This window comes from Rhipicephalus microplus, chromosome X (assembly GCF_043290135.1).
Source record: "Rhipicephalus microplus isolate Deutch F79 chromosome X, USDA_Rmic, whole genome shotgun sequence".
NCBI classification, from domain to species: Eukaryota; Metazoa; Arthropoda; class Arachnida; order Ixodida; family Ixodidae; genus Rhipicephalus; species Rhipicephalus microplus.
Genome location: NC_134710.1, coordinates 66,872,422 through 66,897,817, shown reverse-complemented (window position 1 = coordinate 66,897,817; position 25,396 = coordinate 66,872,422). Strand labels below are relative to the sequence as shown.

Sequence of the window (25,396 nt, the reverse complement as noted above, 5' to 3'; positions counted from 1 at the left end):
TGAGCACAGATAAAAATGTCATCAATTCAGGTAATATGTATCAGAAGAAAAGAGTGGGAGGAATATAATAAGTGAAAGGAACTTTTTTTACCATTTATTATACAGTTTTAATAATAAAACTGAAGCAGATTAAAAAAGAGAAAAAAATTGAAGAGGTACTGACACAGAATTTTGCGAGTGAGATAGTCTGCGGGATCAATTCCTGTGAACAAACGTATATCATTTGAAAAATATGAACATCGATTATAGTTTGGAAGGTATTTTTAAAAAATTTTGAAGGTTGCAAGCGGGATCGATCTTCGTAGCATTGACACCTCAAGAGTGACCTTGTCGGGATCCCCCTACTTCCCACATATCACCACGCTGCAGTCAATACAAGTTACGATGACGTTTCATGGCCGCCATTTTTCTTTTACCACGTTTGCTCTAGCAGACCACTTCTCGGCAGGTGCTCGCAAGTCCATCGCTGCTGCAGCACAGGCGTTCAAAGTTTGTACTTGGCAACACTGTTTTCTCATTTCCAGTGCGAAAAGACTTATTGGTACGCACGGTGCAGAAGTGCGTCACAGTTCTGAGTGCTACCGTAGTTGCAAGTTGCACACGCTAAGAGGGGATAGTTGCACCTGGCGGCTTGCCATTTTTGAAGCTCTCTCAAACCGAGACAGAAACTGGTCTGTAATAAAGAGCCTGTAAATAATTATCTGTCGTGCGCTGCATAAAACAATAGGCCGTGCTGCGACTAACAGGTTCCCAGCAAGACATTGCAGCAAGAAAACTCAAGGCGAAAACTTTTGCGTCAATAGCCTTTTAAGGCAGCGAAGGAGAATTAATGAGCGAGACAGATTTATGTGGAGACATACACAACATCTGTGAGATATCATGGGCAAATATAGACTAGAACATAATTAAAATTGACTTTAAAGTGCATGCTGTGCAACTGAGCAAAATGCAGAGCCCCTCGCGACACCAACATCATTGCAGGAGCAAGGTAAACAAACCTATATCATGAGTTTGTGTTGGCTTGGTGCTGGCACGCACCTTGCGCTTACGCTACCTGCGATTTCCTCCTTTATGCCTGCAGCTTCGCATGTGCTGGCTGCAAATGCGGTGCCTACATCATAGTTCTGCACGGTCACGTTGCCAGGTGTGTTTACCTTGCCCCCGGAACTGCCCCTGCCTAGCTCGGTGCTTTTTGAAACCAAAAGTGAGACTGGGCGCTCTAAAAACGTCTCTAAATAAATAACCGTCGCGCAACCGCGCAAACAAGGTTTCCAACAGCTGCGATGAGTGGGTCGTAAGCTACCCATTGCAACAACAACAGAAAAAAAAAAAAGAGATGCAAAATTTTTGTGTCGGTGTTCCTTGAAGAAAGTTTGAAGCTAGGCAGCCTTAGTTTCTCTTGTTGTTTCATTTCTTTCCTCCTCTTTCTTTTTTTTTTCGTTCTTGTCTTTTTTGCTTTTCATTTCTATTTTATCTTCCTTTTTTTAAATTTTTTTGCTCTACTTTCTTCCTATTTTCGCACTTTTTCTCTCTTTCTATTTTACGTTTGCTTTCTTTTTTTTTTCTATTTTCGCACATGGTTCTGCCTGCATTATGTCAAGCGCACTAGTTTTTTTTTCCCCTGATTATGATAAACTATCATCATCAAGGCAACTGAAGAACAAGAGGAAGAAGACTACTAGTTGGCGCTAGTGTGAGCTCAACATGCTACGTACGGAGCGTTACGCCAAGCGATGACGACAGCATACTAGAGCACATGACAGTACACTATAGCCTGGCCCCCTCAAGAGCTCCACACTTAAAAGATATAGGCTTACATATTTATTTTGGCGATGTAACCGAAACCCCAATATTCCAAAATAGCTTCTCTTCAACTCAGTATTTAGTGTGTGATTTGTCCCTGATCAAAGTGGCGCTGTTACACTTGAAATTCTGACTAACATAACACAGTGTATACTGACTTGGTAACTAGCAAATGACAAAATCAACAAAAGACACTCACCGAGCTTTTTGTTTCACAGCGAGTAAGCACTGCTTGAACGAAAAGGCCACTTGCTGCTGGGTTTCGATGAATTACACTGAAAAAAAAAAATACAAAGGACCATGCAAAGTGATGCACAAAAATTTGCCCAGATAGATTGACCAGCTATACAAACCTTATGAAATCAGAGACAGGTGGCTCTGAAGACAGTCGTATGATTTCATTCACGTGGTTGACAATAAGCCAGGTCATAGGTTCTGCATCATATATGTTTTCACACTGAAAAAAAAAAAATAATAGCCACTTTATAGAAGTGCTTTCTAAAACATTAAGCAGACTTCTGCATCACTTGAAGCAGTCCTCACCAGATAATCACAGAGAAGGATGAGCCCTGCTTGAGAGACAAGCTCAAAATTGCAAGAATAGGAAGGTGTGTTGAGGTTTCTACGAGCCATCCTGTAAAAGAAAAGGGTGCACTAAATCATAAAATGAGTAGAGCTGTGTGAATAGCAAAATTTTGTGTGCGAAGCAAATATGAGTATTGAAGCAGGAGTGCAAATTGAATCGAAAACTTTTTAAATACTTCAAAGAGAAATAGCAGAAACAAAAAGGTTAGAGAACTCCTAAGCATATTTTTATGAGATAGCAACATCTAAATGTTTCTTTTGCCTAGGTTTATGAAGTGCTGGCAAAGTGATGTTTCATAGTCGTGTAAAGTGTTGTTGACAGCAATTTAGATAAAAGGAAAAAAAGTCTCGTGGGAGTTGTGATGTTCTTCGGTTACATTTGTAAGTAACATAAATGACCCAATGGCACTGCTGCCGCTTAAATCGCTCTAATCAGCCAAAGTGTAATGCGTGAAAGCAGAGCATCATAGCTTCTACGTGTCAAGCATGCTTGCGTACCAAGCAGTTCGCATGCAGCAGACGACACGGTGCTGGTCCAGCCGCTTGCGTAATTGGCTTGAAGGGGGAGGGGGTTCTAATCGAGCAGCCTGTTGCATGTTTCCCCTGACTGTTTCTTTTGCTCGCCAATAGATGACGTGAAGAGAGGTTGTGGTTGCCCACAATCCCGCATGAATGCGCGACACGCTGCCACTGGAGCGCGCAGGCCACGCAGTTGCGTGTTCCCTTTCATAAAAATTGCCACTCTACAACCATATAACTAGCTATAAGCACGGACCTTAATCTCGGTATGCTTAAGTGCGTGGTTGAGAGGCAAGCCCATCGGTTCTCATCAACATCTTTTTGAGAGCTGCTGAGTACACTAGAAAGAAGACACGTTAGGAATCCACAGGAGTCAGGATGCTGACTTACCCTGATATGCTGACAGTGCTGCCCATGCTCGGCCAGAGCACCCTGGACCAGAACCCTTGCTCTCCGTAATTAAGCAGGGCAAGGATGTTGCACCACTGCACACTCAGGGTAGGGTATGAATACGCCAGTGACAAAAAATGCTGGTTGATTTCCTCGATTCCACACACTTCTGTACCCGCACTGGACTCTGCATGCACAGCTTGCATTGCAGCTGTGGCTACACGGCAGAAACTACCTGTGCCAAAGCATAAAGTACAATGAGCAGCCAATTTAGCACTACCTTCACAAAGATTTCCCAACTGGGTGTTTCAAATAATTATGCTATGAATCTCCCTACTTTAATACCCTATTAACCAATACAGATGGGGAAAATGGCCATGCTTAAACAATAGAAGCCGAGAGAGCAGATTTAGAGTGCTCTATTGATAGACATGCTCAGGTGAATGCTAATATTCATTTTGCAGGAAACAATAACAAAATAGCAAAAAACTATGTTAAGCCATATTGCAAATATATTATATAAACGGTACAGATGAAAGTGCCTTCTCTGCAGACACACATCCTCTATGCATGTGAAGCCTGTGTAGGAAATATAACAGGCGCCAATATTTTGCAAGAACCACTGTCTTGCCTGTCTCAAGTTGCACACAAGACTCCATAGCAATATGATAAGCTCTAGCTAATCTTCTGATGACCTTTTTGTTGACTCATTGAGCACACACACAACTAAGAGCTCTACAGCTACTGAACTCACTCTCGATAAGCAAAGGAAGGCTTGAAAAGGGCCGACATAAACTCATTGATTGATTGAATGATTGATTGATTGATTGATTGATATGCTGGGATTAACATCCCAAAACCACCATATAATTATGGGAGACACCGTAGTGAAGGGCTCCGGAAATTTCGATGACCTGGGGTTCTTTAACGTGCACCCAAATCTGAGCACACGGGCCTACAGCATTTTCCCCTCCATCGAAAATGCAGCCACCGCAGCCTGTGTGCGATCCCGCGACCTACGAGTCAGCAGTCAAGTAAGTACCTTAACCACTAGACTACCGCGGTGGGGCTCGACATGAGCACAGCACAACTATTTGTGGTTCCTGCAATGTCTCCTACTCAGTGAAACATTGCTGATCAGCTTAGTCCACACACTGCTGCAAGCAAATGCACTAGTCTTGCCAAACTTTAGACCTGGAACTGTAAATGTTGAGGAAATAATAAATGTCAAGGATATAAGAACAAATAACAATTAATGTACGCTAGGAGGATGTTGCACAAATATCTAGTGGATGTTGCTTGTTGCTGATTTAGCATCCTTGATGAAAGTAACATTCTCAAAAATTTTAGGATGATTTTTTAATCTTTTATACAGGAACCCCCCCTTTTTAACCTCAGACAAATCTGTTGATGCTACTGTTGCTTTGCGACAGTGTGAAAGGGGCTTGTCCTTCACCTACTTTCCCCCGTTTTTTACATCCAAGTCTCGTTTTAGGTGATTAGGATGTTTGTCTTATGGTACCTGTTCGTAAAAGTGCCCTCAAAGGTAATCAAAAGGGCAATAGCAAAACTTTGCATACAATTCACTCTCTGAAAATTATGCCCACGGGCAATGCAAATAGTTTTAATGATCTTGTTTAGCATTTATTGGGTGCCGGTTATTCTTGCATGGTCATAGTGGCAATTATAGAGGCTCTTCTGCATAAAACAAAAGCAGCACGTTTCAATTTCAACCTCGGGCCGCAACCTAGAAGTTTTTCATAAGTGTTGCTGTATTTGCATTGCATGTAGCCCAATATGAAGATATCTAGTCTGCACAATGTTTCGATTTCCTTTCCTTTCTCCGTGCAAGCTGGCTTGGCTTTGCCCCAGAATTTCTTCTGATAGGAAAAAAAAGAAACTGGTTGTTGGGAAAAAAAACATGCACTGGCATAAGGAAATTAAATGATTGGCGTTTTCCACGAAATTGTACTATCATGTGGGAAGTCCTCTGTAGGAAATGTGTGGGAAAAACTGGACATTACCTGAATGATTGTGCAAGGGGACATGGGCTGTCGATTAGGAGTAAAGGGAATGCATGTCTGCCTTTGCACTGTCAGGCTTGCTTGCGTGCACCAATAGATACTCTTTCTTTAAAATGAAGTACGTAATGTCGAAACCATGGTTAAGACAAGAATTACCATGGCTTACGATAATATGATCTTATTTTTTTTTTTATAGACTCGGTTATGAACTGTAAATGCTTCAATACTATTCCAAGTATAAGCGTTAGCATTTTATACTTCAGATCATCAAGCATGAGTTCCAAAAAAGTTCTTACCTGACTGAAACATGTGTGTAAGATAGAGCAACAGGTTGGACATCTGTTGAAATGGGAAAACTGTGTCCGTGCCTGTGGGTGGAGACTGAAGCAGAATTTTGCAAAGATGCTTGCCATAGACATTGACAACTTGGATGAGGTACCTAGGATAAATAAGAAGCAAACTTAAAAACAATGTCAAGCAGCTCTCGAATCCACTCAATGCCATGTTGAACTGGTGAAGTGCTGCCATCAGCAATGAAAATTTCTAGGAATCATCACACAAAATCATGAGTGCAGATGACAAATCTCAGCTGAAAGACTTTCGGCTTACATATAACAACCATGTTCACAGCTGTCTCACAATGATGGCCAGCCTGATTATTGAACAAAATTATATTTTGCCTTACAAGGAAATGGAAATGAAATAGAAAACAAAGGTGATTGCTTGACACATGTCCGAATTCCGTAACAGGTGTGCTTACACTGTTAGCTTCTAACTACAGACTGAACAGTGCAACAGTGCGAGTCAAGAAGAACAAGCAGAAATATGAACAAAGCACTAGGAGCAAATCAGCACTTTGTGCTTATGCTCTAATGTCCCCTCTCACACACTATTTGATTTATCTTCAGCAAATACCAACCGGCTATGTTAATCTCACTCCACTAAGATGCCAGCTTGCTAAACTAGTAGCTATCTCTTACACGGAGGTCCACCTACCGTGCTACAGCCTTTTCTATGTTGTCACCCAAACAGTCAATGTCAAGTGGGTCATAGAGGGCCTCGGGTGCCAGAGCATGAGGCACTCGCAGGGGCAGCAGAAGGTCAGCCAGCCGGGAGAGCACCACTTCCTCCTTCGTGTAGGCCAGCAGCACACGCAGGCCCATCAGCACTAGACACATCCAGCGCTCAGCCCGAAAGCCAGTCTGAGACTCAGCCCCCACCTGTAACAAAGCGACCAAAAACCAAAAAATGCTTTCAAAGGGCTCAGGTCATCTCAATGCACTTCCGTGCTCCAACCATACATGCACGCGTAGTTTGCACAATAAGCTTGAAAGCTTTGTCACTGTTTCTGAACCCACAAGTTTAATGCTGATAATTTAATTGCTGCAAACAGAGGTGACGACCAATATTTCCTGGTTTATTAAAAAAAAAAAAAATGGAGCTAGCGCACCTTATTGAAGTTCTGTGAAAAAAAAAAGAAAAAGAAAGTAGCCAATTTGAAGGAACTCATTTTGAACAGTGCATGTGCAGCAGTGGTGTTGTGAAATGGGTGCCTTCATTCAATTCCAATTCCATTCCGGGAGTCAGAGCTTGCCGCTATTCTATTCCTTTTAATTCCTCAAAATGAGAAAACTTAACCCATTTCCACTTCGGGAATAGCCGGGCAGTTCCATTCCATTACTACAATTCCTCAACGTAGGAAAGGCATCTTGAAAGTTTTATCAAGTTAAAAATGGACGCTCCATAAAGCTGACGTCATTAGACACAGGAACTCCGAAAGTACGAGAAACAAGTTACCAAGGTCAAGGGATAGTGGCTTGGTGACATATCTTCTGCAGTACAATCACCCTACTAATGCCCATAAGAGCAGTTCACCTGCTACCTATAGCATTTCCATGGTCAGCATATTTGAACGAATGGCGATGTTTTAATACTTACTGTTGAAGCGGGGATGAAGGGCAAAAACGACTGAAAATTGTGATTTCTGAATTTTCATGGCAAAATATTCCAGCATTACTGACAAGTGCTTTTAAAAATTGGTGAAATTTTACGTGCGAAGGAAAGCATTTGAAAATGACTCCAAATGCAACTGATCCCGTGACTGCACCATGGCAACTTGACCTTTAAATGGCGTTTCCTCTGTAACCATTCAAGCTACCTAATGCAAACCTTTGTGACTTCTTTCTGAATACCATGCGCCCTTTATGAAGCAAAAGAATGTTATTGTGACCTGAACTGTATTTTTTTTTTACGAAAGTTTTCTTCAAAAAAAAAAGTCTTTAAATTCTAGCCATAAGACATTTATATCTTCAACTAAAGAATGATTCAGAACGAGACCTGGGGCACATGTGATAATCAGAAGAGATTTTACCATTTTACCTGCAAAATCTTTTTAACAAATGTTCCTTGAAAATAAAAAAAGCAGTCAATTTTCAAAGTTTTTAATATTTTCAGAATAGCTTTATAATTTCTTGTCAAATTCACAAAACATATAGTAATAGCCCCAATCAAGCAACTTGCAAAATTTCGTAAAGCTTGCTTCAAATATAACCGAGTGACGGGCAGTAGTAGTTGCACACTTGTCTGTGGTAGCTCTTCCCCCTTAAAGGGGGCCCTGAAACACTTTTTCAAGTAACTATAGAATGAATTCACTAAAGAAGATTATTGCCTCACGAACTCAACACCGCAAAAATTTTAAGAATCCATCCAGTACAAGTGGAGTTGAAGATTTTTCGCACACTGCCATTGCATTCTCTCTTCTTTTGACCTCACGAAAGCGATGGAAGCTAAGTAGGAAGGGACGGCATAGGCAAAAAACATGCGTCACACACGCCTGATGACCTTGACCACTTATTTTATTGTTGTTCTTCAAATACGCGGCTTTTTCAGTGTGATTGTGCACGCACACATGGGCAAGTTGCGGCCTGTCGCGGCAATCCCAGTAACGACCGAGCCCGCCATATTCAAATCAGCCAATGGCTGACAGATGGCGCTCTAACAGTAATTTTTGAGCTTATTCCGTCATTTGTCAAGAGAAGAGAAATAAATTCTTAGCTGACTTTGATAATATATTGTGACTTCCAGGACATGTGCTCCACTATAATACTTGGCTCACGTGTTCTCGGGAGCCTCTACAACTGATCGGCAGCGTTTTCTGACCATGCTCAAAAAGTGTTTCAGGGCCCCTTTATGTTGCTAAATGGACGAAATAAGCCTTTTGTTATGCTGACAAAAGTAGAATTCAGGAAGATTAGGCAGTTTTGCCACACATCTGGAGTTGTGGTGAATATGGAGAAAATTAAGATTTAGTTAATGGGGAACAAAACTTCCTAGATCAGCTGATACAGTCGAACCCATTAATCAAATTCGAAAGTGCCACGATTAGTGGTCGTTATATCAATAGTTCGTTGTATATGGACTCGCCCATAAACATGTCCACTTAGCGGTCAAAGCATTCTTTTCTGTGTATATTTATTAAAAATTGCCAATAACCCCTCCACTGACAAGTTAGGCCTTTTCGCGTGTTAAGCCACACCCGTTTGCAATGAACTCGCGCCATTCCACTGAGGCGCGGTACCACCACGTTGAATGAATCATCGCTGGCTAGTTTCGTGCAGCACATCGCTTACTCGGCTTTCGCCATTGCATGCCGGGCCGTTTTCAGTCTAATGTATGCGTGCATTTGTTCGTTTTTCGTACATGCTTTACTCCGGATCATGCTCAGGTACGAGTAGTCTGTTAACACAACCAATATGCGTTTTGCAAGCAACGCATGCAACTGGCCTCGCATGACATGGCAGCGGCAAACTTGCGAAAGGCAGCATGATGCGTTCTGCCGCCATCACTCCGCGTGGTTGAAACACGCACAGCTGAGCAGACATCTGCAGATGACTGTGATAAGATTGTCGGCGATAAGTCAAAATGTCACGTTCATCGCATCGCCACCGGCCACCTCGCTCTAGCTCTTTTTTTTTTATGCTTATCTGTTAAGGCACCACCGCAACCGCACAGAAGTCGTTATCATTAATCGACCAGCTTCTGCCGTTACTGAAAGGTGGAAAACCTTTTGCGGCACATTGCGGTGCCAGCAAATTCAGCATTAAAGTGAACTTTTATGCAACTAAAACTTATCACTTCTCGCATTTACGGTTTCTTGCTTAATCGTCAGAGATAGTAGATGCCAAGAAACGCATCAGAAAAGCTTGCCGTGCGAAAGCTACTTTTTTTTTTTTCTGACTTCTATGGTGCCGGTGAAGTGAGCAACTCCTATGCGCCTGAAAAGTGAGCGACTACACTAGAAGTGTCCGACATCTGCGTGCAGTGCTCGCCGCGGTCTACTATAGCTTTGTCGCAAGTAAACTGCAGCAAAACCCACGCTCACGCGTGCCTACTGCATGCTTTGGAATGCCTGTTTTAACTTTTTTTCACTTTGTATGCGCCATGTTTTCACTGCCACTGTGTCCGAAGTGTTCACTTTAAAAGTAGGAGACTTTAAAAAATGTTTGCTATATGTGGACACAGTTTCAATGGGTAGCATAGACAAATCGTAAGTGCACCGAAATATGGTCATTACAACCGATGCATCATTATATCTGAGATCATTATAAGTGGGTTCACCTATATTACATGGAACAGTGTGCACCGCTCAGGCACCTTGCGTCTTTGCATCGAATACGGAACACTGGGCCACACTGCTCGTCAGCACTCCCACTTGTCAAGCGCATCTTGCAAACATGGATTGGGTGAGAACTTCTTGTGTTCGCCCGTGCGCAGATATACAATGTCTTTCTTGTTACGAAAGTTATTTACGTGTTTCAGGTACGAAACTGCTCGTGAGATAAAGATTTGGCTGTGCATAGAGTATCCACCACTTTCGTGTGGGGGTATCAATATTTATTTATTTATTAGCAATACCCTCAGGGCCAATGGCATTATAGAGGGGAGTGGGTACATTCATAAGAATAACAAAAAAAAAAGCAGCGAGAGAAAAACATATCAAATAAACATCTAATACAAAATTAGGCAAAACAAAGAGAAACGCAGCAAGCAAGCATAACTGTACACAACAAGCAAGAATTACAAAATGTTGACTATGGCATTTTTGAAAAGCGTGTGATTTACAATGGTTGCTGTAGGAGAAGGAAGGCGATTCCATTCTAATGACGTACGGGGAATAAATGATTGAGAAAAAGTGACCATTCGTGTTGATGCAATACCGACTTTGTGAGCATGATCAAGGCGAGAAGAAATGTACGATGGAGGCAAAATGAGTTCTTCACGCAGATGTTGGTGATAAAATATTTTGTGGAACAATGAAAGTCGGAAAATTTTACGTCGAACTGCTAGGGATTGAAGGTTAAGAGTAGATTTCATTGTTGTTACGCTGGCGGTTCGGTTATAGTTAGACAGGATGAAACCGGCAGAATTGTTTTGTACCATTTCAAGTGAGTTTATGAGATTGTAACAATAAGAATCCCAAATACACGAGGCGTATTTTAATTTAGAACGAATAAGTATTTTGTACAACAGTAGTTTAAGAGAAGATGGTGCTTTAGCAAAATTACGCCTCAGGTAACCCAGCATGCGGTTTGCATTGTTAATAATATGTTCAATGTGAACGTTTCAGGTGAGGTTGCTAGTAATGTTAACACCAAGATATTTATAAAAAGAAACAGAGGGTATGATGATGCTATCAAGGTAGTAAACAGGTAATGGGTTATTTTTTCTGGATACATGCATAAATTTACACTTGCTAACATTGAGTTCCATGCACCACTTTAAGCACCAAGCCGTTATAGAATTCAGGTCAGTTTGGAGGGTGATAAGGTCATCGTCACAGATTATTTCTCGGAACACTACGCAATCGTCAGGAAATAAATTTATGTTAGATGAAACGTACGACGTTAAATCATTAATATATATTAGGAAAAGCAGAGGGCCGAGAACAGAACCTTGTGGCATACCGGATTGAACGATGGTATTATTAGAATTTTGGTTGTTAATCGAAACGAACTGCGAGCGAGTGGTTAGAAAAATCTCAAGCCATGCAAGAAGTTTCGGTTCAATATTAAGCTAACGTAACTTATGTAGTAGTAGTTTATGGCACACCTTGTCAAATGCTTTTGAAAAGTCTAAATAAATGCAGTCAGCAGATGATGATCGATCAAGTATGGCACGAAGCTTATGTGTGAAAGATACTGTGTTTCACATGAGTAACTTTCACGAAAACCATGCTGTGATCACGTAAAAAATGAATTTGATTCTAAGAAATTAACAAGGGGTGAAAAAAGAACATGTTCGAGGATTTTACAAGGGATGCTAGTAAGTGAAATGGGTCGGTAATTAAGCGGCGAGTTTTCGTTTCCTGATTTATGAATCGGAATCACCTTTCCGACCGTCCAGTTGCCAGGCAAACAACCGTCGTCAAGTGATTGCAGAAAAATCTTTGTTAAAATGATGGATGAATAGGCGCAAGTGCTCTGCAAGAATTTAGGGCTGATGTCGTCACAACCAGGAGCAGAAGAAACTTTGAGTGTTTTAATTACTTTAGCAATTCCGCTTGGTTCAATAAATATTTGAAACATATCAATGTAGTTAAATGTCTCAAGAGATGGCATGCAGACGTTTTCGGAAAAAAAAAAAATTTCGCACAAAGGTTTCATTAAAAGTCTTAGCGCACTCTCCCGAAGGAATTGCAGCACCGTCGGTGGTGGTTAGATGAACAATATTGTTTACACGAGGATTGATGGTGCTACGAACCAATGCACAAGGATAATATGAACCAGTGCACAGGGATAATTTGGTTTTCCCTTCAGTATCTGCTGTGACAATGAAATTCTTTGCCTCCGATTTCTCTATTACAAATTCGCAGATCGTTCACACTTTCACACCATGGCTCTCGACAACTAAAGATGAACCTAGAGGATGCGCGGTGGCCTTTGAGTTCGAAAAAACATGTACTCAGGCCTACATAACTAATTTGAGCATGATTACAGTAGTAGAAAATAAGGGAGAAGCAAAATACGTTCCTTCCAAATGCTCTATGCTTGGCAATGCAAACACAGGAATGTGCTGAACTGTAGTAACCGAGTGAAGAAAAGATGCAAAAAAAAAAGATGATAATTATGAAATGACCCCACCCCGAAGCAGTGGACGTGCAGCCTGAGTGCAGTGCCCCAGCTGCCTGCTGCCGAGGGAAAAAAATTACAAGGCATAAGAGGAGGGAGTATTTTCCCATGACAGATACCAAAGGCGTAGCAACACGGTTATGGGAAGAACAGAGACAAACTTTCGAGCAACATGGCTTATTATAAGGACAAAGTTGTAATATGTGCATGCTTGTACGTGCAGCCGTGCAATGTGCGGTGCCGCCAAGCCATTTTAAAAATAGTGCTTCATCGTTAAATTCTAGGCTCTGACTTTGTTACGTCGTCACGTGTTCTTGGTGTGTGTGTGCGCATGCACCTGTGACGCCTCAGCTGGCCACCTTCACTACATCAGACTATTGCTATTACCACATGTGCATCGTTATCCATCTACACGGTACTGCCTCTAAATACATCCTACACTTTTCAATAAACATTCTTTTTATTTTGCTGACTAGGTACGTTGATGCATTGCTGGTCCGGCACTACTATGTGCATGCCTTGACTATGCTACAGACTTAGTAATGTTTGAAGTTAGAAAAACAGCATGAAGACAAAAAAGTGCTCAATTTTCAAAATAAGAGATAATTCTATTCCCATTACATTCTGGGCAAAAAGCGCTTCATTACATTTCCATTCCATTCCTCCTGTCCCCATTCCATTCCGATTCCGAAGTCATTCCAATTCTGAAATGGCAACTTCACAACACTGATGTGCAGTGCAAATATAGTGATTTCTCATTTTAAATCACACATTTTCCGACAAATATTACTGTCGGAACAGATGACATTGAAAGGTTGAGAGCTGCGTCTGTAACAGTAGTGCCAAAATGGTTGCATTTAGCCAAGAAAAAGAAAAGAAAAAGATTAGCAAGCACAGTGCTACATACTACAAGTGGGTGATTCCAGATCTGTGCAGCACACTATTTAGCAGAAGAATATTGCATTTTATCGCAGATAACCCGCACCAAAAATTGAAAAAAATTGCCTGAAAAGTGGGAGTGGGGGTTATCTGCAAATAATCAGGAAGCAGAGGTTGGCTTCACAACAATGCATGGCCTCCCGTGCATTCTGCATCCCCATTGGCATCGTCTGATGCAAAGCCAATAAAAACCAACACAGGTCATAGACAGATCCCCTCCGTAGTGTGTTTATTCACTTTTTGCGTGCTTTGTTTGATTTGGTCAAAAGCGTCACAACAGGGATTTGACAGCGTCTTTCTCCGAGTCAGGTGTGGCCAGTTTGCACCGTTGGTCAGCCTTGTCTGGTGAGGCACCATGAGTGGGTCTCGGCGGAAATCTTTCATGGCGAAAGAAAAACTCAAGATTATAGCTGCTACGGAAGAAAGCGGCTGCGAGAAATCACGACGTCGACGAGTCCTGCATTCACAACTGGCGAAAAAAAAAAGGCCTCTCTCGAAAGTGCACGCAAGAAAAAGCAAGCATTCTGCGGGCCAAAGATTGGTGCGCACCCCCTTCTTGAGACGCAGCTTGTCAAATTTATTGAGGAGCGGAGCAGTCGCAGCCACGTTGTGTCAACGGAGAAGGCGCAAATGGAAACGCTGAGGTTGGCCCGCGAGATAACATCTCACGTGAGTTTTGTGTGAGTCGTGGATGGCTCTAGCCACGGCCGCTCGATCTCTCCGTTTGGTGTGGCCTGCCGAGTTGTTTCGCGAACAAAAGAGCCCGCGTCAAAGGAAAAGTTGATTGACCGGCCACGACAGGGGATGAGGGCGCTGCCCATCGGTGAAGTAATCGCATTCGCACTGGCTTGCACCGCGTGCCGAGAAGGGGTAATCTCACTCATCCTCCTTATTTTGTGACAGTTGTATTACAGTGCCTAGAATAGTTGTATCCTGCTGTCGTTCGGTCAGCATACGATGCCATTTTGTTCTTCCATGCTGTTGTTATGAAGAAGCTACTGAGTATATTTCTGGCCAACTGGCTGTGGTTCTTAGCACCTGGTTAGAAAACATAGACATTTTTAGAAACCAATTTTTACGCAAAGCCCTCAGTTTGTCACATCTTGCATCATTCGAGTGATAAATTGTCTATTTGGGACAATTTACGAAGAATGAATACTTGTGACTGATTCAAATTATATATATATATATATATATATATATGAAAAAAGTGTATACTTAAGGGCTCGTTTTTCCGTGTTTTGACACAATATTAATGAGATGTAACAGACGATAGTGCCAAGGAAAGTATAGGGGAAGTTGTTAGACCAAATTATAATATAAATGCGAAGAAAGAAAAGTGGGTGAAAAGATAACTTGCCGTGGGCAGGAACCGCTGTGGGCAGGATATATATATATAAATATATATAGGTAGCGGGAATGAATACGTACGTCACTACACGAGACTAAAGACGCTCAGTATACCTTTATACAAAGAATCATTACTGATCATGGTCCGATTCACATTATACACAGATTTTCGTCACGGAAATAAATGTGTCCCGACGCGCAAATAAATACGAACAGGATATTTTTATAAAAAGAAATACACATTAACCTCAGCTATTGAGTTGACACTGAATTTGAAGCCACTAGGCTTAAATACTTCTAATACTATCATTAATGCAGCTTTGAGTTGTTCTACGAGCGAGATCTAGACGAGGATCTTGTGCTTCCTCAATTTCTTCAATTGAACAGCCACACTCGCCGCGTGCATCTAATGGAGCGCATGGAGAACCATCTACCTCTAAATAATTAACTGTCAGGCTAATTAGTTGTGCATGATTGGCTTTGACATATTACCGCAAGCCAGGGGGCGGCACTATGGATCAATGCCCCCTCCCCGACGTTTTTTTTTTCCGCCTTGGCATACCGATAAAAAAATCACAATTTCAAGGGGGTGCCCTCCCCAAAATCAAGTTCCCCTCCCTCACCCTCGAAAAAAAAAAATTTGTGGCAAGCATATCAGATATTGCTTCACGTGATGCTTAACATCGGTCTAACGGCGCGCATATACCGATGCGCAGTTTTTTTTTCTTTTTGAGAGAAACTGAAGAAAACTTAGTTTTTTCTATTGCCAATATAGTTAGGCTTACTCCAATAATTTTTTCACCAGTGTGCCCATGTCTCCGAAATACCTCAGAATCTACGTATATAGCCCACTGTTATCCGTATTCAGCGGTAAATTTGGATTTCACGGGGCTTCAATTAGCCCATAAAAAAGTAAATTGCACTGAATGAACAACATATTTACAATACAGCTCTTCGTTCTTAGTCATATGTGTGGTTTTACGCCCCAAAACCATGATATTATTTTGAGGAATGCCGTAGTGGAGGGTTCCGGAATTTTACACCATCTGGTGTTCTTTAATGAGCACTGATATTGCACAGCACACGAGCCTCAAGCATATTTGCCACCATCGAATGCGCCCGCCAAGGCGGCGATCGAACCCGCGTCCTCGGGATCAGCAGCCGATCACCCTAGTCACTGTTCCACTAATGCGTACGGTTCCTAATAATAATAATAATAATAATAATAATAATAATAATAATAATAATAATAATAATAATAATAATAATATCTGGGGTTTTACGTGCCAAAATCACAATATAATTGTAAGCCACTCCCAAGTGGATGCATGGCTAGGATATTTTCAATTTAAGATGCAGTGACATCACATAGTACACCGGAATAGTCTCGTTTCATCTGTTAGTCGTATTGCTAGCGATAATATGTGTCACTCATTCATAAACCACTAATCCAGCTAAAGTAATGTGACCTGTTCACGTGACCATGACAAGCACCCATCAGAAACATGTGGAACTACCGGCACAGATTGCTCACTACAGCTGAAGGGAGCCTTGGGAGAAACACCTGTGTTGCCGATCGCTAGCGCCACAGCTGATGTGGCGGCTGCAAAGGAACTAGCGTTCTCACAGGCGAAGAGGAGCATTCGGCGGGCCGCACCAAAGATGGAGATCGAGAGGCCGTGCTCCAGCGATTCATGACCAGGCACGGATTTTCGATGCGACGGCGAACAACTATGTGCCAGCGGCTTCCTAATGCTTACGAGGATAAGCTGTTGAGCTATCAACGTTACGTAATCGGGCTGTAGAAGCAGCACAACTACTTGCTCTCCCAGGTGGGAAATGCTGATCAAACGGCCGTGTACTAGGTGCCCATGGACACCACTCTGCAGAAAAAGGGCTCGAAATCTGCAAGCGTACTGATGGATGGAAACACCAAACTACGCTGAACAGTAATGTGCACTTTGGTGGACAGTACCAAACTGCGCCTGTACATAATATTTAAGTGCAAAACGCTACCCAGCACTCCACTGCCACCAGGGATTGTTGTGAGAACAGAAGATAACACATGAATGAATGGTGACTTCATCTGTGACTGGCTTCACACGATCTGGAAGAAGAGGCCAGGCGCCATGTTCGCCCGGCGGTCAATGCTGGTGTTAGGCTCGTTGGGCTCTGCAAGCGTACTGATTGGTGGAAACACCTAACTACGCTGAACAGTAATGTGCACTTTGGTGGACGGTACCAAACTGCGCCTGTACATAATATTCAAGTGCAAAACACTACCCAGCACTCCACTGCCACCAGGGATTGTTGTGAGAACAGAAGATAACACATGAATGAATGGTGACTTCGTCTGTGACTGGCTTCACACGATCTGGAAGAAGAGGCCAGGCGCCATGTTCGCCCGGCGGTCAATGCTGGTGTTGGACTCGTTTCGAGGCCCCTTCACTGACTCAGTGAAAGCACACCTCGCTGACCCCCGCACTGACCTCGTGATCATACCCGTGGCATGACTTCCATGCTAGAGCCGCTAGACGTGTGCCTCAATAAGCCGTTCAAGGTGCATGTGAAGCAGCTGTATGCTGAGTTGATAACCGACGGTCATTACGCCCTGACACCGACTGGGCGCGTGCGGAGGCTAGATATTGCGCTGCTGTGCCAGTGGATCGTGGATGCGTGGAGGGCGATTCCGGCTGACATGGTGTGCAAGAGCTTCAAAAAGTATGCCATCAGCAATTGATTGGATGGCACCGAAGATGATTGCGTCTTCGAGAGAGGCGACGAAGTCTCGGATCGCAGCAGCGACAGCAGCAAATCAAGCGATGATTGGAGGAATGGGAATCGGTGCTGTCAACGTTGCGGTGATCGTTTCGAAATAAAGTTCTTTTGTAAACGAGAGTGTGATGTGCTGTGCAATTGCGACTTCCGAAAACAGTTTTTTAAGCTAAGCATGCGAGTTATATGCGAGGATTTTTTTTCTTTTTTCGGGAAGTTCAAAGTTAGGGGTGCAGGTTATATGCGAGGGTGGGTTACAGTACGCAAGAAAATATGGTACAGTCTGTGCTGTCTCATAGTTACATGTAGACCATTAAAAATTACAGGAATCTAGAAATATTCTTACTTTATTAGGAGAACTTACAACTGTCATTATCTAAAACGACTAAAACTCATCAAGCAGTAAAAGTGTGGAAAAAACTAAATCACTAATATTTTTGATCACTAATTTTGTCTAATACTTCCAAAACCTAAAAGAAATATTCAAGAGATGAATAGCATACATGAGGGCAATCAGAATGACTGAAATGTAAGTTGATACAGGAAACGCGACATGAACAGAAATGTGGAAAATTGGCACAAGTGACACAGTTGACTACTGATAAAAGTGTCTACTGGGTACATCAGGAGACTGCTTCATTAGCTTTAGCATAAGCCACTTTCTTTTCAAGAAATAAATTTCTTGTCACTTACTGAATCCGTGGGGCAAACAAAGAGAGCTTTGAGCAAAATGTCAACGGGCCGGAAAACACTTGGGGATACAGCGTCAAAGAGCCTCTGCAAGACACTGAGTGAATGCCTGGTGTCCAAGTGGACCTGAAAATGGCAGGAAGTATACAAGTTAGAAAAAACGTGAAATAACTCTGTGTTTAGTTATTTTTCTAAGGAGTAAACATTCATGATGTTCTGCTAGCTGAGGACAGAACGTGTTTATTAAGAGGATGTGAATGTAAAATACATTTTATATGAGATTGAATCAGAAAGAGTAACTAGTAACTGGATACAGTTTTTTTTCTTTTATTTCTTTTTTGAAAGAGAAAGGGGAGGGGGTTATTTCCTGCTAGGTTGTGTCATAGTCTTATATTTTATGGTCAGAAAACTTCCGCCCCAGTTTATTATACAGCTAGCGGCAGTCGCTAGTGGTGCCACAGTAAAAAAAAAGACCACCCAGCAGAGTGGTTGCCGCAGGTTATGCTTGTATTTTTCCTTCTCTGGATCGTCGCAGCCAAAAGACCAGCTCATTTTGGACAATATTTACATGCTATATTGTTGTAGCAATTATACGAATAATACTTGGCACTTTGAGAATGTTTTGATGCGGAAGACAACGCACATACAAAAAGTAAACAATGTCCAATTCAGCTGGCGGCTCAGGGTGTCAGCAAACGATGCACATAAATCTTTTTGTTACTTCGAAATTTGTCTTTAGTTTGCCCAACAAGCCAACAAAAACAGAGAGAGAGCGATTTCACTGTGATAAGTTGTACGAAGAATAAGATATCAGTAGTAGTAATATCAAATGCATGACAACTTGAGCTTAAGGTCGAGAACGATTATTTCCGAAAGTTCCAATTGCACACATGTTGTTCCGGCAGTGGCGACGGACTACTTTTACGTAACAGAAAATGTTCTAGGGTGTGAGTTTGCGTTTGCTGGTAATATAGCTGTGTGAAACAGATACATCGGCAGTTTGTAACTGTCACCGAAACGTTTTCTTGATTGCGACTACAGTGCAGTCCACTTATAACGATATCGAGAAAACCTAAAAATATGATCGTTATAACCGGTGATCGTTATATCTGGACTGCCGCCAAAAAATCGTCGCCGGACGTACCTTTTGTAGCTCCAGGCTTCATTTCGCTATTTTCACCAATTAATAAATATTGTAGATAGTAGGATGTCAAAAACAAGACTTTATTTCTTACTCCGAAGAACGCATCACGGGTTCGCTGAGGAAGAGAGACTGACCGACGGCGGGGTGGGAGCAGTGGGAGGAAGAAAGCACAGCCAGAGGTACACAGCCGGAATGCCAACGAGGCCCCGCCCCGATGCCGCCGCGCCGCTTTGCTTTTCGCTTTTTTTATTTTCTGTCTCTTTCCCGCTTTCGTTCGGCAAGCTACGAGTAGCTTGCCGGCTTGCCGTTGTAGAAGGCGGGGAGCCGCGGAGCACGGCGCTTTGCTTTTCGCATTTTTTTTAAAATTCTCCCAGCCTCTCCGCGGTCAACGCGCGGCGAGGCGCAAAACGTGACACAGCTGGCGTCATCTGTAGCGCGTCGCGCCAACTCGCGATGCTCTCCTCGGCTTTTTGAACGGCCGGGACGCGCTGCCGGCGCTGTGCTGCAGTGGCGGCAGATACGTACTCGCCTACGCTAACTTTTCGTCTTGTCTCGGCATAGTTCGTTTCAGAGGAACTTATCAATCTAAATGTTACGATTATTCTGAATGAAACATGCCATCCACGGCAAACTTTTCATCGTTGTATCCGATATGCGGTGTATCCGATATGCGGTGGACCCTTCGCCGCCTCCGGAAAACTAGGCAGCGCGGCCGCTGGGGGTGAGGTCGCTGGTGATTCGCTGCAAGAAGAGATACCTCCACCGGTGCTTATGTTTAAAAACAAAGTGCAAGTTTTTGTTGATGGTATACATACGATGGCTTTGGTGGACACTGGAGCCGCCGTGTCGATCATGAGTGCTGCGTTCAAAGCTCGTTTGGGAAGAAAGGTGACCTTTTTGTTGGAGAAAGCGATAACGTTCTGTGGCGTGGGCGGCAACTCGTTGTGTCCGATTGGTGTTTGTACCGCGGCAGTGTTACTGAGTGATCAAGTGTTTGTGACAGAATTCACGGTTCTTCCGCGGAGCACTCATGACATCATTCTAGGCATAGATTTCTTGCGAATGTGCGGAGCCACTGTAGACTGTCGAAATGGCGAAGTTATCATAAGTGACGCTGTTCCTCATGGACTTATCGAGAATTCGGGTACGGAAAGCGGTGCGCTCCGAGTCTATGAAGATACCGTTATCCCGGCCTTCTGTGCTGTGCGCGTTCCAGTAGCTTCTTCGCATATTAACGACAATAAGACCAGTTTCGATGCGCTAGTGGAGCCTTTCCATCTAAGTTGTATAAAGAAGAACACGTTGGTACCCCACAGCATAGTTTCAGTGAGTGAAGGTCGTTCAGACCTTTGGACAACGAATTATTCAAACGAACCGGTGCTGCTACCAGGAGGACTTAAGCTAGCGTCGTTTAAAGAATACTCGCCAACAACAGTAGCTGTCCTCAGTGACGTTCGACGGGATGAACAAGTGACCGCCTGCTCAGACAGTTCGAAAGTTTTACCTATGGTTGATAAGGCGCTGACTGCCGACAAGCGCAGAATGCTTGTGGACGTTTTGTTAAAGTACTTGCAAGTTTTTGATTTCTCCCAGAGTGACCATACGCCTTCCATTCCTCCATTTCGTATACGCCATAGGATAAATACACAAACAGCACAGCCAATCCGACAAAAACCGTACCGAGTATCGCCGTCCGAGCGCAAGATAATAGACAATCAAGTGCGTGAAATGCTCCAAAAGGGCATCATTCAAGAATCATCGAGCCCTTGGGCAGCTCCTGTGATCCTTGTGAAAAAGAAAGACGGTACCTGGAGATTTTGTGTCGACTATCGCCGTTTGAACTCCATCACGAAGAAAGATGTTTATCCTCTTCCACGAATTGATGACGCCTTGGACTGTCTCCATTCGGCGTCATACTTCTCGTCTATCGATTTACGTTCAGGCTACTGGCAGATTCCCATGCATCCAGCGGACAAGGAAAAGACTGCTTTCATAACTCCAGACGGACTTTATGAATTTAACGTGATGCCGTTTGGATTATGTAATGCTCCTGCCACATTCGAAAGGTTCATGGATACCATTCTGCGTGGCCTAAAATGGAACGTCTGTATGTGCTACCTAGATGACATCGTGATCTTTGGGCGCACATTTCGTGAGCACAACGAACGCGTGGACATTGTTCTGGAATGCATTAGAAACGCTGGCCTTGTTCTTAATTCGAAGAAGTGTCATTTCGGCGAGCGACAAACCTTAGTACTTGGGCACCTTGTGAACAAAGATGGGATCAGGCCTGACCCGAGCAAGACAGCAGCTGTGAAAGCGTGCAAACCACCTCGCTCAACGAAAGAGCTTCGCAGCTTCCTAGGCCTGTGCTCGTACTTTCGCCGATTTATTCCCGCATTCGCCGACGTTGCCTTCCCCTTGACCAGTCTGCTACGTCAAGGTACTAGCTTTGAATGGACACATGACTGTGAGACGTCTTTCAACCAACTCAAGTTCTTACTCACATCGCAGCCCATTCTCCGACACTTCGACCCTTCGGCGCCGACCGAAGTTCATACTGACGCCAGTGGCATTGGCATAGGTGCAGTTCTAGTACAACGACACAGTGGAAAGGAACATGTCATTGCGTATGCCAGCAGAACTTTAAGTAAACCAGAACGGAATTACACAGTGACTGAGCAAGAATGTTTGGCACTCGTCTTCGCTGTACAGCGATTCCGTTCATACCTGTACGGTCGTCCCTTCCAAGTGGTCACAGACCATCATTCCTTGTGCTGGCTTGTAAGCCTCCGAGACCCATCTGGCCGCCTGGCACGCTGGGCCCTCCGCTTGCAAGAGTATGACTTCACGGTGTCATACAAGAGTGGCAGGAAGCACGCTGACGCTGACTGCCTTTCGCGGATGCCGCTTACTACAACACTTTGCGATGCCGACAATTTCGATCACCTAATTGCGTCAGTGACTCCAGTATTCCCGGACAAGACCACCTTTGAAAATGAACAGCGGAAGGATGTCAGCTTGGAGCCATTATTTGCTGAAGCACGAGCGTCCACTTTGGCCGGACGCTTTTGCGTTCGTGAAGGATTACTTTACAAGAGGACCTTCTCGGCCACGGGTTCCCGCTTCTTGCTGGTGGTGCCGCACACACTCCGTTCCTCCATTCTGCGCGCCATGCACGACGACGCAACTTCGGGTCACCTGGGAATGACGCGAACACTCCTTCGTACACAGGAGCGATTTTACTGGCCACGCATGCGCCAGTCAGTTGAGCAGTACGTGGCCAGTTGCACTCAATGCCAGACGCACAAATCAGTCACAACTGCTCCGGCTGGACTTCTACAGCCTGTGACGCCTCCCAGCACTCCCTTTGAGCAAGTTGGCATTGACCTCGTGGGCCCTTTTCCACGCTCGGCAAAAGGCAACCGTTGGATTGTAGTGTGCGCCGATTACCTGACCCGCTACTGCGAAACGGCCGCCCTGCCATCTGCGACTGCTGGCGAAGTATCCTCCTTTCTCCTGCACTCTATCATACTGCGCCACGGACCTCCTCGCGTCATAATAAGCGACCGCGGCCGTCAGTTTACGGCAGACGTTGTTGAGGAACTGCTCCGTATGTGTGGCTCGGAACTTCGTCATTCGACACCTTACCATCCACAGACGAATGGCCTTACTGAACGAACGAACCGGACACTGGTGAATATGCTTTCAATGTACGTGGCGTCCAATCACAAGAACTGGGACGACGTCTTACCGTTCATCACGTATGCCTTCAACACTGCCCAACACGAAACCACCGGCCACAGCCCTTTCTTCCTTCTTTACGTTCGACCCCCTCGTTATACCCTGGACACTATCTTTTCGTTTTATGACAATGACGATCCTTCATTAGCTGAAACACTATGCCTTGCAGAAGAAACTCGGCGTCTTGCCCGCCTGCGTACTATAGCATCGCAAGACCGCTCAAAGCTCCGCTACGACAGCAAGCACCGCCACGTCACATATGAACCGGGAGACCTTGTAATGGTGTGGAAGCCTATCCGCAAGCGTGGCTTGTCCACAAAACTTCTCGCCCACTACACTGGCCCATTCGTTGTCCTTGAGCGCCTCAGTGCAGTAGATTATAAAATAGCACGACTGACAGCTAGTGGGAGACGATCAACCAAGACCGAGGTTACCCATGTGGCTCGCCTCAAAGCTTTTAGACTGCGGGACGATGCATGAAACGCGCGGTGCGCTTCGTCTGCGAAGGGGGAAATATTACGACGTGTATGTGCCGGATTGATAAGAGGGAATAGAAGTGTGGACTTGGGAAGAAGAAGATCTCTCGGCAGTTTTATCCGGTGCGGCCTCGCCATCCCAGCTTCCGTTCAATAAACCCCCGTACCCCTACTTCAGGCGTAACAATATCGTTATATATGGTTTTTTTCCCCATAGCCCCAATGCATAAAATGAGACTGTTAAGTCGACCCATCGTTATAACCGATATATCGTTATATGTGGTATCGTTATAAGTGGACTGCAGTGTATTGTGGTTTTCAGGCCTCAAGAACTTTGCTAGTTTTCATGTGGACCAGTTGAATGGTGTGACATAGTTTTCTAACTTGATTTTTGTAGTAAACAACCCCAATTAAAACTGCATGAATTAATATGGCCCCTGATTCTGTACTGTGCTTCTTACTTTATATCTCATACGAGCAGGGTGACGAGGACTGATGTGCGATTGCATTCAGTGCCATACTTCCTTGGTGAATCAGGACACTTAATAACATTGTAACCCCGATCTGTCTTTGAAGAAGATGAAGCCATGAAAATGCTCATGATCGAGATATTCCCTTCAAGTGCCGTGTGTAAAATTGTACACATACACTTTGGAGGTGCATCTTGCATTGCATGTATCTTCAAATGGATTGAAATGCAAGGTTCACATTTGTACACGCTTTGTTAGTGGACAACTAACGATCATTCAGCTTTTTTTGTGTTGCGAGTTGCTGCAGAGAATCATTTTCATGGAAACACTACCATGTTCGATGATAGTTCGAGGACCAGTGTAAACAGTAATTTTTTTTTCATTTACTTAAAACTGGTAGTACAACCAAAAAACAAACTATGGTGGGCATGCATTTTGGGCCTAATATTAAATTTTTTTATGCAAAGACTGAAGTTGACTGATTGCAGGATAGTTAGATATTTATTGACACACTAATTAACATCAATTACTAAAACACACGCAACACAACCCATTTCTTTATTTTCTTTCTCGCAGTGCAATACTAAGTGATTTGAAATCATGCCATGCGAATTTGATGCATTTGCAGACAGTGCATCATAATTCGCGTCTGAAAGGGATATACTAACAGATAATTTGTGCATTCACTCAGCACTGGGGTTATGTAAAGTTCAAAAGACATCTTAAAGGAGTGTTGACACAAAAATCTCGCATTTTTTTTGTTGCTGTTACCACAATAAGTAGCTAATGGCCCATTTATCTCAACTGCAAACCTCCTTGCACACGATAGCTCTCGAGGCTGCTTCACTGGTTTTTCAAATGTCAGTGGTTGTGACTTCCCATTCATAAAGTACGCTGACAGGCTGTCCGAAACACGTGAGATATGGCGTGAGGCCTGAGGTGCAGCTTCTTTTTTGGCAACGATATAATGTCACTGCTTATAGTGAAATCATTCACAGATGTCCAAACAATCAAAGCACTTCACACACGCACTCGCACATATATCAAATCAATGCTGAAGTCGTTCTTTTCTTGCGGCAATATGGCTCACTTTGAGTTCTCGAACTTTCCACGACCACATTTCATGCGAAAAAACACCTTTTCTGTAGTTCCCTTAAGTGGCACGTCAGTACGCAGCACCTGAATGGTGTCATCATGTGAGTGTGCAGATTCAACTGTACCAATTAACACATTTAGCTTACCGTCCGCAAAGCTGTTGCGGACCATTGGCAGGTAGGCTGCATCCCCAGAGCTGGTGCAGATGCCCAACTGAATCTGTCTAATACATTAATTTGGCCATTATCCCAAGAGTAATCGCAGA

At 43.6% G+C, this 25,396-nt stretch overlaps 1 protein-coding gene across 2 annotated transcripts in view; it reads right to left on the bottom strand.

Annotated features, from left to right (window-relative positions):
- htt (huntingtin) overlaps positions 1-25,396 on the bottom strand; it is a 255,626-nt gene that overhangs the window by 99,311 nt on the left and 130,919 nt on the right. For both annotated transcript variants that reach the window (XM_037426940.2, XM_075877044.1), the window contains exons 30-36: positions 18,206-18,328; positions 6,318-6,541; positions 5,618-5,760; positions 3,298-3,532; positions 2,347-2,437; positions 2,157-2,260; positions 2,003-2,078 (exon numbers count right to left, since the gene is read on the bottom strand). In XM_037426940.2, the coding sequence (XP_037282837.2) occupies positions 2,003-2,078; positions 2,157-2,260; positions 2,347-2,437; positions 3,298-3,532; positions 5,618-5,760; positions 6,318-6,541; positions 18,206-18,328 (996 nt within the window). The remainder of the gene's footprint in view (positions 1-2,002; positions 2,079-2,156; positions 2,261-2,346; positions 2,438-3,297; positions 3,533-5,617; positions 5,761-6,317; positions 6,542-18,205; positions 18,329-25,396) is intronic.